This window comes from Mirounga leonina, unplaced genomic scaffold (genome assembly GCF_011800145.1).
Source record: "Mirounga leonina isolate KUSES-001 unplaced genomic scaffold, KU_Mleo_1.0 Mir_150, whole genome shotgun sequence".
NCBI classification, from domain to species: domain Eukaryota; kingdom Metazoa; phylum Chordata; class Mammalia; order Carnivora; family Phocidae; genus Mirounga; species Mirounga leonina.
In genome coordinates, this window is record NW_023270374.1 from 16,456,920 (window position 1) to 16,470,702 (window position 13,783).

A 13,783-nucleotide genomic window follows, 5' to 3' on the forward strand; every position below is an offset into this window, starting at 1 on the left:
TTTTTAAAAATTAATATTTTTTAAAAGAAAAATATATATGCATCTACTTGCTAGAAGGACATACATCAAAAATGTTAACAGTATCTCCAAGATTACTGAGGGCCTTTTTTTTTTGGTGGTTTATTATGTTTAAAAATTTTTTATATACCTTTTTTTAAATAAAGAAATAGCTATAACTATTATAAAGCCTTTGTTATAATTCAGATTAGGTAACTTTCTACAATTTTACTAACCCAGTGTCCTGAATGACAACTTCAAAAGACATAAAATAAACCCAGCAACTAAAATCTCTATTATTCTTTAACTTACGTAAATATGTTGGATTTATATATAGATATCTATCTATCTTTTCACATGATCTGAATCAAACATCTAGTGTTCAAAGCATGGGGAAATTTTCAACTTGCCTAGTTATTTGGTTGCAAATTACTCTACGAAGATAATTTATTAAAGTATTAAAAATCTGAGGATATTTTGCAGTCCAATGAAGTCTTTAATTTTCAAATAGAAATGACCTTTATAACTACCAAGTTAAAAGGATTATACTAAAAAAGTCTTCGCTGCTAAAATAGTGTCTCCAGTGCCTGCCATGTCCTAGATAGAATTTTCTTTTGAGAAAACCACGGCTACTTATTTTCAGTGGCCTCATTCAAACAAACTTACATCATTACAAGACAAGATAAAGGGCACACTGGTGTTCAAAGGTGTGGAATGACTTTTCCTTCCTAGAGTTACATGGTAAGGGCAAATGATTTTTTTTCTTGAGTTTTAAAAATGAGGTCATTTAGGGTTTTGACATTTCAAAGTAAAAAAAAAAATCATATTTTCAGGAGCCTGGGTGGCTCAGTTGGTTAAGCAGCTATCTTCAGCTCAGGTCATGATCCCAGGGTTCTGGGATTGAGCCCCACATAGGGCTCCTTGCTCAGCAGGGAGTCTGCTTCTCCCCTGCCTGCCATTCCCCCTGCTTGTGCTTGCTCTCTCCCTCTCTGTCAAATAAATAAATAAAATCTTTAAAAAAATCATATTTTCTCTGTTGGACCATTTGGAATCTATGGGATTCAATGCCTCTAAAATGATTTCTAAAACTGAAAATGTCTAAATATCCTCTAAATTTAACGAATATTATGCATTTACTGAAAATCCTTTCTGATCACCACTGCTAGAGGAGAAACAAAAATAAAGTTGACCTAAAATGCTTCTTCTGTATTTTTATATCCATTAGCGTTGCATTCTCTCTAAATAGATTTTTGATATGTGATGTTTGGTGCAAAGATAAGGCTTTGAACGGATGGTAGTGTGACAGGATCCCTGACATCTTGAAGGCCCTAGGTCTCCCGTTCCTTAGAGTGACATTTTTTTGCAATCACGAGAAAAATGGTCTCTCTGGTGTACCATGAGTAAAATACCCCATTAGGAGAATTTTTATCTCAATTGCTGTACTATATAAGCAGAAATTGGCGGTGTCTTGAAATGTTCTCTCCAATTGAGGGTTCACTCCTTGGAGAACCTGGCTAATGAATGTGTAGAAATTGATGATAGAAAATGCATTGTTTCTAAATAGTGACAATACATGCAATTTCACTTGAAAATGCTTTCTTTGAACTTCTATTTCCTAGAAAATAAAACACATCCAGTTGATTAAAGAGATATTATTAAGGATTATTTCTATCTACATGAACTATCTTTACCTTGAATTATATTTTATTACATATGTTAGTGAGCTAAAGCAGGTAGAAAAGAACAGAGTTTCAGAGCTTCTGTTAGATTTCTAAGGAGAGCCTCTAATTACATATTGGTGTCTATATGAGCAAAATGAGAAATTCACTGAATTTTCTCCTCTTAATCTTTTTGAAGGCCATTGGAAAGAAAAAGTGCTATGATCTCTAAAGAACCACCAGAATTAAAGATGTAACTGCTGTCAAACATTTAAATTCTGGTTCCCAAACAAAAAATTCCGAAAGGGCATTTGTTCTTGATTTTCAGTATAAAACAGCAACTGTTCAGCCTTACGTTCCCTATAAGCAGAATTCAACATGGCGGTGGTTGAGTGCGTGATTTACCGAGAACAGGAGGAAACTGCAGGAAGGTGAGGAAAGCAGGGTAAGACCGGGAAAGAAGATTAAGTTGAAATGTGGTCTCAGCCTGGAGTCCAGGCTCAGCCTGATCCCATGGGGGCTCTGGAGTGTGAATTGTAATACAGAAGTTGCCCACCCAGAAGCAAGGGACCTGGGCTCTTATTCTCCTGGATCTTTCAGTCACTCAGCATGGGTCACCCCCTTCCGAGAATAATCTACCAGACATCTCCAGCAAAGTAGCTCCTATCAGCCCAGGCCAGTCTTCTGGAAAAGTCTGCAGCCATGAGCCGTCTGCAGCCCACACCTGCAGCAGTCCTGTGGCCGTGGGTGAAGCAGCACTAAAATGAAGGTCTGAGGGCGCCTAGGTGGCTCAGTTGGTTAAGCATCTGCCTTCGGCTCAGGTCATGATCCCAGGGTCCTGGGATCCAGCCCTGAGTCGGTCTCTCTGCTCAGTGGGGAGTTTGCTTCTCCTTCTGCCCCTCACCCTGCTCGTGCTCTCTCTCACTCTCCTTCTCAAATAAATAAATAAAATCTTTTAAAAAGTTATAAATATAAAGAAGGTCTGGGTAGGACACCAATAGCATCTGCTTGGAGCGTGGGAAGACCCCTCCTTCTGTGAGCCCCACACAAGCAGTGAGTGCTTGGACTAAGCCCTCAAAATTCACGCAGGGGGCCTAGGTGTTTCTCATTTGTTTTTTTCCCCTCTGCAGATGCTAAGCATAGATGTTAGAGGCACAGATGACTTTGGAAGTATATTCATGTCTGCTGTTAGGCATAATTTTCTGGCAATGTAAAAATTTCCTATAACCTTATTTATTGCATACCACAAAAAGCATTATTTATGAAACTTACCAGTCTAACTTTCAATTTCACTCTCTACGGTCCTATGGGATATGATGCTGGCAGTGTAAATAAGAGCCTGGAAAATGTTACTCTTATGTTGAATGTTTTTCTTTCCTTTCATTTTTTTCTCATGTTCAATTAGCTCAACATATCTTAGATCAAAAATTTCTAAAATTCTATGCAAAAAAAAGAAGGAAATAATCATAGATGTGCTCAAAAATGTATTTACATATGTTCACTGAAGATCTGTTTAAAAGAGTGGAGTATTTCAAATATCCAATATTAGGGGATTGGAAAAATAAACTATGGTATGGCTATATGATAGAAAACCATGAAGTCATTAAAGTGTATGTCATAGAAGAATATTTAATGACATGGAAAATATTTGCAGTAAGTGAAAATAAAAGGTTAAAACACAGATAGAGAATATTATCCCATTTTATGAAAAAGTAATAATTGTGCATAAAAAGACTAGCTTTGTATACACTCATATTTACAGTGTTATGTCTGAGTGGCTTAGGGGTTTGAATTCTAGGTAGTATCTTTGGGATTTTTCTTTTCTTATATTTAGTTTAAAATTTTTCCATGATAAACCTAGATTTCTTTTGGAATAAGAAAAAAGTTATTTAATAAATTATATCAACTTGGGTCACCTGGGTGGCTTAGTTGGTTAAGCATCTGACTCTTGGTTTTGGCTCAGGTCATGATCTTGGGGTCGTGGGATCAGGCCCCGCATTGGGCTCCACACTCAATGGGGAGTCTGCTTCTCCCTCTCCCTCTGCCCCTCCCCCCTGCTTGCATGCTTGCTCTCTCTCTCAAATAAATAAATCTTAAAAAAATAAATTTTATCAACTTTTATGGACTTGCTATTAGTTATAGTTATCCAAACAATTTTCAAAATTTCCCCCCCATTCTGATAGTTCTCCATTTTTTCTCATCTTTCTCCATGAATTTATCTTCAGAATATTCAATGAAGTATGAAAATAGCTTATTTCTTTCACTGTTTTTAATACTGGTGTTACCTCCAATCATTAAACTATATTTCACTTTTTTGAAAACTAAAGGACTGCCAGTCTACATAGAAGCTTTATATTTTTAAATTTTACTTCTAATATTTCCAGTCCCTTCCTTGATTACTCTTTGCATTGTGACATCTTATTTAGAAAAATATACCAATTATTTGGGAATATGTATTATAATATATTAAGTATACAGTGTAATAATAGTAGTAAACATTTTATGGCTCATACTACACATTAGGTATTTGCATTAAGGACTTTATGTATTCTAAGAAGTCATAAAGCACTTTGAAAATCCTGCACTTTAAAGAAAAAAGAAAATACTAAATACATGATGATTATCTTCTTTTCTAAGTGCTTTAGTCACCTTTAATTAATATGAAATCAGTTAGAAACTTTCACCTGAGATGGCCAGATGTGGACTGTTCAATGCAGGCACAAAATAAGGTGCTGGTGTGTGCACGGAATACCAGAAGAGGATGAAATATGAAAAATTCAGTCAATCATATAGATGTTTTATGAGACAATGCTGAGCTCCATCAAAGAGTTTTTCCAATGTGTTACTTTCTTCTCATGAGGTATGATGTTACGTAGGCAAAGCCAGCCACTGGGTTTCGAAATCATGCTTAATACCACATAAGATTAGAACACTCGCTCACCTCTTTCTTTACTTCTTCTTCATCTTCCAGTGTCAATGCAGCCAATTGTTTAGCTCTTTGCTCCATCAGATTCACATATCTTATTGGATTTGACAAAGCTTCAATCACATCTAAATAAGGAAGAGACATTTTAGATCAAAGGTCCTGGATATATTGATTATCCATCATCCATTCATCCATCCATCCATCCAACCAACTAACCATTTATCCATCCATCCATCCATTCATCCATCCATGCATTCACTCATCATCTATCTACTCACCCACCCATCCACCGAGTCATCATCCATCTTCCACTCTTCCATCTACCATGTAACTATCCACTCATCCATCCAACATTTTGGAAATGGACAAGTCAGGACCCTTTGCTTCAACCTCAGGAAGACAGAACTCAAGGGAATTCAGCTCTGACAGCCAAACTGGATAGGCTCCAACACAAGATACCTCAATATTACCTAGTTTTCAGTTTATTTTGAGGGGCCCATCCATTCCAACAATGGCCCACACACTTGTCCTATTTGGCCCAAATGGTGTTTCATAAATGAAGGAAAATATCTCACATAAAAAGCCTGCTTTCCAGACTGTTGAAACAACCCAAAGACTTGGCAATATGAGTATCATTCACACATGATACTGTCTATCTGGAGTGAGTTATGGCTGCCATCTTTGGATGGGCATGTGCTCCAGGTTTGCCATAGTCTCCACCACTCCCCAATACCTTATAATCAGGCCACTTAACACCATGAGTATTTAAATTTATGATTCCTGGTTGACATTGTCACAAGTTAATTCCTCTAAACTTAGGATTTCACCAATGAAAAGGATCTGGCTTCTAAAACTGGCTGAAGATAAAGCCATTGTACAGACCTAGATACACTGCTGTAGTACCAAGTAGCATGGGTTAGAAAGTGCTGGATCCATAAGAATAATACTACTAGTAGATAAATATGCTTAATATTTTATTGGGACTTAAATGAAATTAAAATCTATTCACAAAGGCTTGAGCAATTTAATCAACATGCGCACATAAATAGAAGTGATTCTGAGGCCAGAATTTCCTGCCTATTTTTGGTCCAATTTTCCTTCCACTAAACCACAAAAATAAGGATGGCCCCAGATAGAAACATCCCCTTGACTTAGGTTGTTTACCTGCATATGTATCTGGGACATAGTCTTTCACCTCTATGTAGACAAAGACAGCTGGGAGCATCAGAGGCTGGTTCCTCTCATTCCTCAGACAGATGTAGTGATAGCCTATAGGGTGACATTAATCCTGTGTATTACATATTTTCTTCACAATATTAGTTACAACACAGGAACATCTATGCGATGGAAGTGTTTATTTTAGGTGACTTTGGATGACAAACAGGTCACTTCTTATTTTCATCACATGGTTTTACGTGAAATTATTTTTCTCATCAGACAGGAAAACAATGTTGATTCTGATTATTTTCCTTTTCAATCACGTTTTTCCCCACAAAAGAGAATCTAAAATTGTATGTCATAGACTGAATTCTTGGTCCAAATTCTTCCCCTGTATTTGATTTCTTGACTTGGGGCTTAGCCACATGCTTTGCTTTAGACAACAGGATGTTAAGGTTGTGGTGCAAACAGAGGATTCAAATGCACTTGCAGAGTCGGGCTTGCCCTTATATGCATTCCAGGGGGCGGCCATAAATGTCCATATTGTGGGTGCCACTGCTCCTTCCTCCCAGAAGCCTGAATGAGCGCACGGGGAACAGACCTAACTCCAGCCCTCAGCCTAAAGCACAGCTGCACAGCTGATCCCAGCCAAACCCTGCCAACCCACAGACTTGTGAGTATAAAGATAGAGCACTTGTTATAAACCACTGAGTTTTCAGACAGCTTCCTAAATCACCCTTGAACAATCACATAAGGCGGTGATGGTTTTCTTAACAGCTTTGATAGTTTCTTACCACACTGTCCATACCTGGCCGAATTGCCTGTACTGGCAAGATCCGGTGACCGATGAATTTACCTCCTTCTTCATAAACTGCTATCCTCAAACAGGCCAGAGAAGGAAGAACCACCTAGAGGGAAATGCAGGACACAAGTGGTTACAAGGAGCAACTCCAGGAAAAAATTAGAAAGGTAATCTTCAAATATGGAAATGACAAACATTTAAATATAAAGTTAGTAGTCTTACCACTATTTGAGCCTTTACACTTACATTTTCTTTTTTCTTTTTCTTTGAGGGAGAGAGAGAGTGGGCAAGCATGAGCAGGGAGGGGAGGGCGAGGAGGCACAGAGGCAGAGGTAGAGAGGAAGGAGGCTCCATACCCAGCATGGAGCTCCATATGGGGCTCATTCCCATGACCCCAAGATTATGACCTGAGCTGAAATCAAGAGTTGGATGCTTAACAGACTGCACCAGCTAGGAGCCCCTACTCTTATATTTTCAAAGCAAATCACTTTTATACTTTCAAAGCAAAAGCAAACATGCAAAAATAGAGGTTGCAGAACAGCTTTCAAAATGAGATTGCTTTATAAATAATTCCCAAATTAGCAACAAGTAATTGCTCATCTTTTCCCCCCACAACGTAAAACATGTGTGGAGAACATGAGGCTAACTGTATCCTTAAAAATTTAATTTTGGTAACAAGAGCAAGCTAACATTTGTGACTATTTTCAAAGTGCCAGACATTTTATAAATGTTTTCAGTGTATTGGGGAATACTTATTAATAATTCTTTGAAATAGACACTACCATTAAATCTGATCAACATATTAAAGATGGTGGGAGCACAGAGACCTTTAACACAGATATTCTCTTTGCAGGAGACAACCTTTCTAGATCTTTTGGCTAGATAAAAGCAAAGGGTATGGTAAGATAGTTTATTCCACTTTCTACTAGACTATTGTCTTCCTTTGTGTGACAAGCATGTGTGTAGAAGATTTGTTTTTTTGGTGAAGACAGACAGAAGGCCCATTCAAATGGAAAGGTTTTAACTCTATCAGAGAGAATCCAGAGCAGATAGAATGACCAGCTGCCAGAGGCGAGAGGTTATAGGAAGTTTAATTAATATTCTTTTTTAGGATATATGGGCTTCCTTCTCTCTGCTACCATATTATTCCCTACTTTTCACTTTACTTCATTTCAGTTACGATGAAAATATATCATTTACCACTTGTATTATGAGGGGATACGAGTCAATTTATATGTTTTTCTGGTCTTCCAAATGAGGTATACTAGAATTAAGTGCTTCACAACACAATTCTGAAAATCCAAACAAGTGATTCACAGAGATTCTGAACAGATTTTAAGATAGCCCCCAAAGTGCTATTGCTTTATAAATGTGTAAATTCCGGGGCGCTTGGGTAGCTCAGTCGTTAACCGTCTGCCTTCGGCTCAGGTCAGGATCCCAGGGTCCTGGGATCGAGCCCCGCATCGGGCTCCCTGCTCAGCGGGAGGCCTGCTTCTCCCTCTCTCACTCCCCCTGCTTGTGTTCCCTCTCTCGCTGTGTCTCTCTCTCTGTCAAATAAATAAATAGAATCTTTAAAAAAAATAAAAAATAAATGTGTAAATTCCCAAATTAGCAACAAATAATTCCTCCTGTAATTTTTTTTCTGAGTGAAACACCTAGAATATGCAGTTACATCTCATATCAAGGATATGAGACCTACCTTTTTGAACACAATGGGCTCTTCTTCCCAGACAGGATTTACAGCATTTCCTTGTGATGTTTTGGTCTTAAATGCCTTCCTCCTCGTGTCCACAGGCAAACCAAACATATCCACTTCCACGTAAGTCCCGACTTTCTTATCAGAAAGAAACTGACCTGATATAATCTAGAAAATAATAAAAAAGGAACTCTTGAAAATGAGTAAGTGATATAAGAGAATACTTTAGGGAGGTACAAATGCTGGTTGAATCATAACCAAAATGAAATAGAGGCAAGAGGACAAATAAAATAGCTCTTTTGGTTAAAAAATTGATAGAGGCAAAAAAAAAAAATTGATAGAGGCACATTGAAAATGCTGCGGTTAGAAGGAGTCAGTTAGTAAGACAAAATTGTATAGGAGGAAATAAATGAACAAATACCAAAAGTTTGATGAGATTATACTTTTTGTACTTGAGATACATCTGTTAAATGTTGAAAATTGATCTTAGAGCCAACCGAATATAAAGGTTTTTCTAATACTTAAAGATGTTACAAGAGAAAAATTCTCATTTTAGCAGGATTGTAAATTAAGTTAAAAGGTTAAGAGTACAAATTTAAAACATAACAAGGTAGAAACTCTAGCATTTAAAAAGTTTCCTTTTGTTCATAAAACTCAACTTGAAGAAGTGGTTGTAACACTGTTACTCAATTCTCGGAGTTGTTATACTTTTATTTTTTTTATTTTTTTAGTTTTAAGTAGGCTCCAAGGCAGGGCTTGAACTCACAACCCTGAGATCAAGACCTGAACTGAGATCAAGAGTCAGACACTGAAGCGACTGAGCCACCCAGGTGCCCCCAGAGTTGTTATAGTTTAAATAAAAAGCTACAATGATAATAAAAACAACACCCAAATATCGACTTTAAACCATCAAACACAGTTTATCATCACTCCTAACCCCAACCCGTTAGCCGTCCACACAATTATGGGTATCCTTGCTTAGCTATAAAATTTATGGATATTGTAGAGTTCAAAGAGTTTTAAAATCACATATCCTGGTGGCTAGGAGCTTTCTGATCTCAAGTCCGTGAAAGGGGACAGAATTATCAAGACTGTGGTGGGGCCAGAAGTGGGACATGATGTCAGTCTGTGAATGGCCCTCAAGGGCTCAGCGAGGCCAATGAGCTATTTGCTGATGTGGTTAGAAATTCCAAACCAGTTAGAGAGAAAAACGAGGAAGAGGCTGTCTGAATTTGCCCCCAGGATAGCTCATTTCTTCTGAATGTTCTCTTTAGCCTGAGTGTCTGGGAACTGCCAGCAATGAGCTCTATTTAATTTGAGGTTCTAAGGGAGAACAACTTAGCAGACATTTTATATGTGTGAAACTTCCAAGCTTGTGAGTCACACTGGGAAATCAGATGCACCAAGGATTCCGTGCACTTAAGGTGTTTGGTTAAAGCAGAGGTTCTTGGGGAACCACTTGGGTGGCTCAGTCGGTTAAACATCTGCCTTCAGCTCAGGTCATGATCCCAGGGGCCTGGGATGGAGCCCCGCGTTGGGCTCCCTGCTTGGCGGAGAGTCTCCTTCTCCCTTTCTCTCTCCCTCTGCTTCTCCCTCTGCCTCTCCCCTCTGCTTGTGCTCTCTCTCTCTCTCTCTCTCAAATAAATAAATAAATAAAATCTTAAAAAAAAATAAAGCAGAAGTTCTTAACTAAATTAATGACCTTCAATGTTCCCATCAGGAGAATAGGATGGTGGAACATCTTTTGGGCACCCAAGTCCATTCTGACGCTAGGAAGACTAGGTCAGAAGGTCAAAACAAAGGCACCACTGGAGGGACACGAGCCGCCTCTTGGCTCTGGCCATCATGTGAAAGGCAGGACGGGACAGCAGCCTGGCCTGTTTGTTCTGAGGACACTGACCCCTCGACAGGCATGGCTCCATTCTGGACTCAGGCAGCACCTCATGTCTGTTTGGGTTTCAACTGTTTCCCCTCAACTCACTTTCCTGTTTCTATGTCATCATCTTCTAACTACTTACACCTTCATGGTAGAATTTTAAAATATATATATATTTTAAATTATTTATTTATTTATTTGAGAGACTGACAGAGTGGGGAGGAGCAGAGGAAAAGGGACACACAGGCTCCCCGCTCAGCACGGAGCCCAACGTGGGGCTAAATCTCATTACCCTGAGATCATGACCTGAGCTGAAACCAAGAGTCAGACACTTAAATGACTGAGCCACCCAGGCGCCCCGAATTTAAAAAAAATAAATAAATAAGCAAGCACACATGCACAAAACAAGATGAACTGGCACACAAGAACAAAATTATTAGTTTGATCCAACTATAACAATAATTGACAAGGGTTCTATAAATAACATTTTGTCAGTGTGTGATGCTTAAGAGTTTATCTTAATCAAACTCGGCAGGAATGAAACATCCTTTGCTGAAAAGAATTTCCTAAAATAAACATAATCTCGAAGCTCTAATTCTGCCAACTCCACTCTTCAGATACATGGCATGAAATAATTTCAAAAGATATAATTTTGAGACACTTCACTGAAATTTTATTTTTAATCTTTGGTGTCAAGTGACATAAATTTTAAAGTAAAAATGGGCTCAACAAGCTTAGGGTAGATAGAAATTAGCAAAACTGTTACTTTTTTTTCTTTTTTTTTACATAGTCTTTCATATGCCTTTGGTTTAAGGTCAGTCTGAAAATTGCATTTATATCCAATACAAAACGTTTCTTAGTTCCACAGTTACCCAACTAAACAGGAAAGAAAGGAAACTTTATTTTATTTTATTTTTTAAAAAGATTTTATTTATTTATTTGACAGAGAGAGAGCTAGTGAGAGCAGGAACACAAGCAGGGGGAGTGGGAGGAGAAGCAGGCCTCCCGCTGAGCAGGGAGCCTGATGCGGGGCTCTATACCAGGACCCTGAGATCATGACCTGAGCCGAAGGCAGATGCTTAACGACTGACCCACCCTGGCACCCCAAGAAAGGAAACTTTAAAGAAGTAAATGAAACAGCCACAACAACCAAGAGCTTATAGAATTCACATAAAAAGCTCCTATGAAATGATTTTTCATTCATAGCACAAAATATTTTCTTACAGCTAAAAAAATTATATGATGTAACATCAATTTCAAAGACTGCAGAAATAATTTTGAATTAATATTTTAAGGTCAGATGTATGTTTAATGAAGCAATTCTTTTACTTAATATCACTACTCTGTGTTTTAAGTCCCTGAATACTGATAGATTTTCAAAACAGTAACTTGGGAATTTTATTCAATAGTTAACAATTAATTGAGAGAATACCTTTTTTTCTCTAGTTTTGCTCAGGGTGGCTATTTTTCTAGAACTAATGGAGAAATAAAAGACCAGAAGATTTCTCCAGCATAGGTCACTGATATTTGTACCAAAAGAAAAGACCAACCATGGTGACTCTTCAAGTTGGTTTATTGATTTAGGGTCCAATTTTTACCCTATTAAAGAATAGGACTTGGTCCCTTTATCTCATGCATATGGCTTCTGAAACTTATAATTCAGATTTGGTCCTTAAAGGAAAAATGCATGAAGAAGGTGGAGATATTGCTAGCTCTAAATTTTTGATGACTAAACTACTTCTTTATGCAAAATAGGTACTGTTTGAGACTTTTGTTGGGGACAGTTTTGTAATAGAGAGGTACGTACCTTGACAGATAAAGTATTGGCTACTATCCCATCCACGATGCCTTCGGTGAATGGATCAAAATGCTTGTCAGGTCTCCTCATGAACTCTGGCTTTAATCTGTAGCCACTTTTCCCATTGTATTCGTACATCCCCATATTTATTTGCATAGCCAGGTCTGAATATTAAAAACACAACCCTTATTGTGACAATATTTGTGTTTAGAGCAACAAAGTAAGATTGTATTACAGTCCATTTTTACTCCCCTATTTAAAAATAAACAAATATTATTATTCATTGAATAAATATTTATTTAGAATAAATATTTATTCATTGTAGAAATTTAGGAAACACAGATAAGAAAAAAAAGTCAAGCTGTCATCTCCAAATCTAGAGATAAACCGCTGCCAACTGGTTGGTGTATATTCTGTTTTTCTCCTTCAAATATGTTTTGAACATGTAGTATATCCATTTCACTAAGTATTTGTCTGCTTTAATTTTAACAGCTGTACAAATTCTTCATTACCTATAGTGGTTTGATGAATACCATTGTTATGAAATCTTTGAAGACATCATTAATGGCATTATTAGGAGTGACATTTCTAGGTCAAAAGATGTGTTCCAGGAAAAAGATGTGTACTTTTTGATAAGTCTTGCCAAAATGCCCTTCAGAAACCTCATGCCACTTTAAACCTCTCATCCATGCTTCTGAGCCTTCCCCACACCTCACCAACCTTGAACGCTAGAATTCTTTTTTTAATTTATAGGAGAAAAGGATTTCTTTTTTTTAATTTGCATTTCTTTTGTTACTTACCACCTACATATAATTACACATTGACTCCTTTCTAATGGACAAAACTTAACTGCCAAAGTTTTCCTAAGGCTCAGTCAGCGGTATGAAACGGATGTCCACACTAATTGCAATTGGTAAGGTTTTTTAAAAAAAATTTAAAGTCATAGTGAATCTGGGAAGCTGTTCTAGGTTGTTCTAGATTGTCTGAATCATGACTCATCTCTGCTTAGGTGGATAATAGCGAAGTGACTGTAGAATTATTTCAGTTCCAAGTAACCAATCATTTTTAGAGCAGGGAAAATAAGTGAAATTTTATCTGTCAACTTATTAAGCTACGGTAACTATGATACCACAGTTGGACAAAGTACTAAAATAAGAAAGTGACCGACTTAACATACTTGAAAAAATGGACACCAAAAGCCTAAAAAATTACAATAGCAAATCGTATGTTCTAAAAAATAACACACAACAAGGAAGTAGAGTTTATCCCAGGAACAAAAGGACAATTACATATTAGGAGATCTATTTACTCACAAAAGAAGAAATGAATATATGCTCATCCCAACAAATTTCAAATAGACATTTAATAACATGGACATAAATTCCTAAAGCACTGTTAGTCAATTAGGACAGTTGCATAGAGTAGTCCCCACTTCTCCATGGGAGATGTGTTCCAAGACCCCCCAGTGGATGTCTGAAACCACGGATAATACCAAACTCTACATATACTATGTTTTTTTCCTATACACACATAGCTAGGATAAAGTTTAACTTATAAATTAGGCATGATAAGAGATTGACAACAACTAATAATCAAATAGAACAATTATAACAATATACTGTAATAAAGGTTTTGTGAATGTAGTCTCTCTCTTTCAAGATATCTTACTGTACTGCACTCATCCTTTTTGTGATGATGTGAGATGATGAAATGCCTACGGGATGAGATGAAGTGAAGTAAATGACGTAGGCATTGTGACATAGCATTCGGCTACTTTTGACCTTCTGACAAGTCAGAAGAAAGAGCATCTGCTTCTAGACCCCCGTTGACCATGGGTAACTGAAACCACAGAAAGTGAAGCCACAGATAAGA

General features: G+C 37.4%; 1 protein-coding gene across 4 annotated transcripts in view; it reads right to left on the reverse strand.

The window, feature by feature from the left end:
* The window catches only part of PLCB1 (phospholipase C beta 1), a 681,734-nt gene that overhangs the window by 128,825 nt on the left and 539,126 nt on the right, over positions 1 to 13,783 (reverse strand). For all 4 annotated transcript variants that reach the window (XM_035005857.1, XM_035005858.1, XM_035005860.1 and 1 more), the window contains exons 19-23: positions 11,921 to 12,075; positions 8,241 to 8,405; positions 6,548 to 6,647; positions 5,746 to 5,850; positions 4,597 to 4,706 (exon numbers count right to left, since the gene is read on the reverse strand). In XM_035005857.1, the coding sequence (XP_034861748.1) occupies positions 4,597 to 4,706; positions 5,746 to 5,850; positions 6,548 to 6,647; positions 8,241 to 8,405; positions 11,921 to 12,075 (635 nt within the window). The remainder of the gene's footprint in view (positions 1 to 4,596; positions 4,707 to 5,745; positions 5,851 to 6,547; positions 6,648 to 8,240; positions 8,406 to 11,920; positions 12,076 to 13,783) is intronic.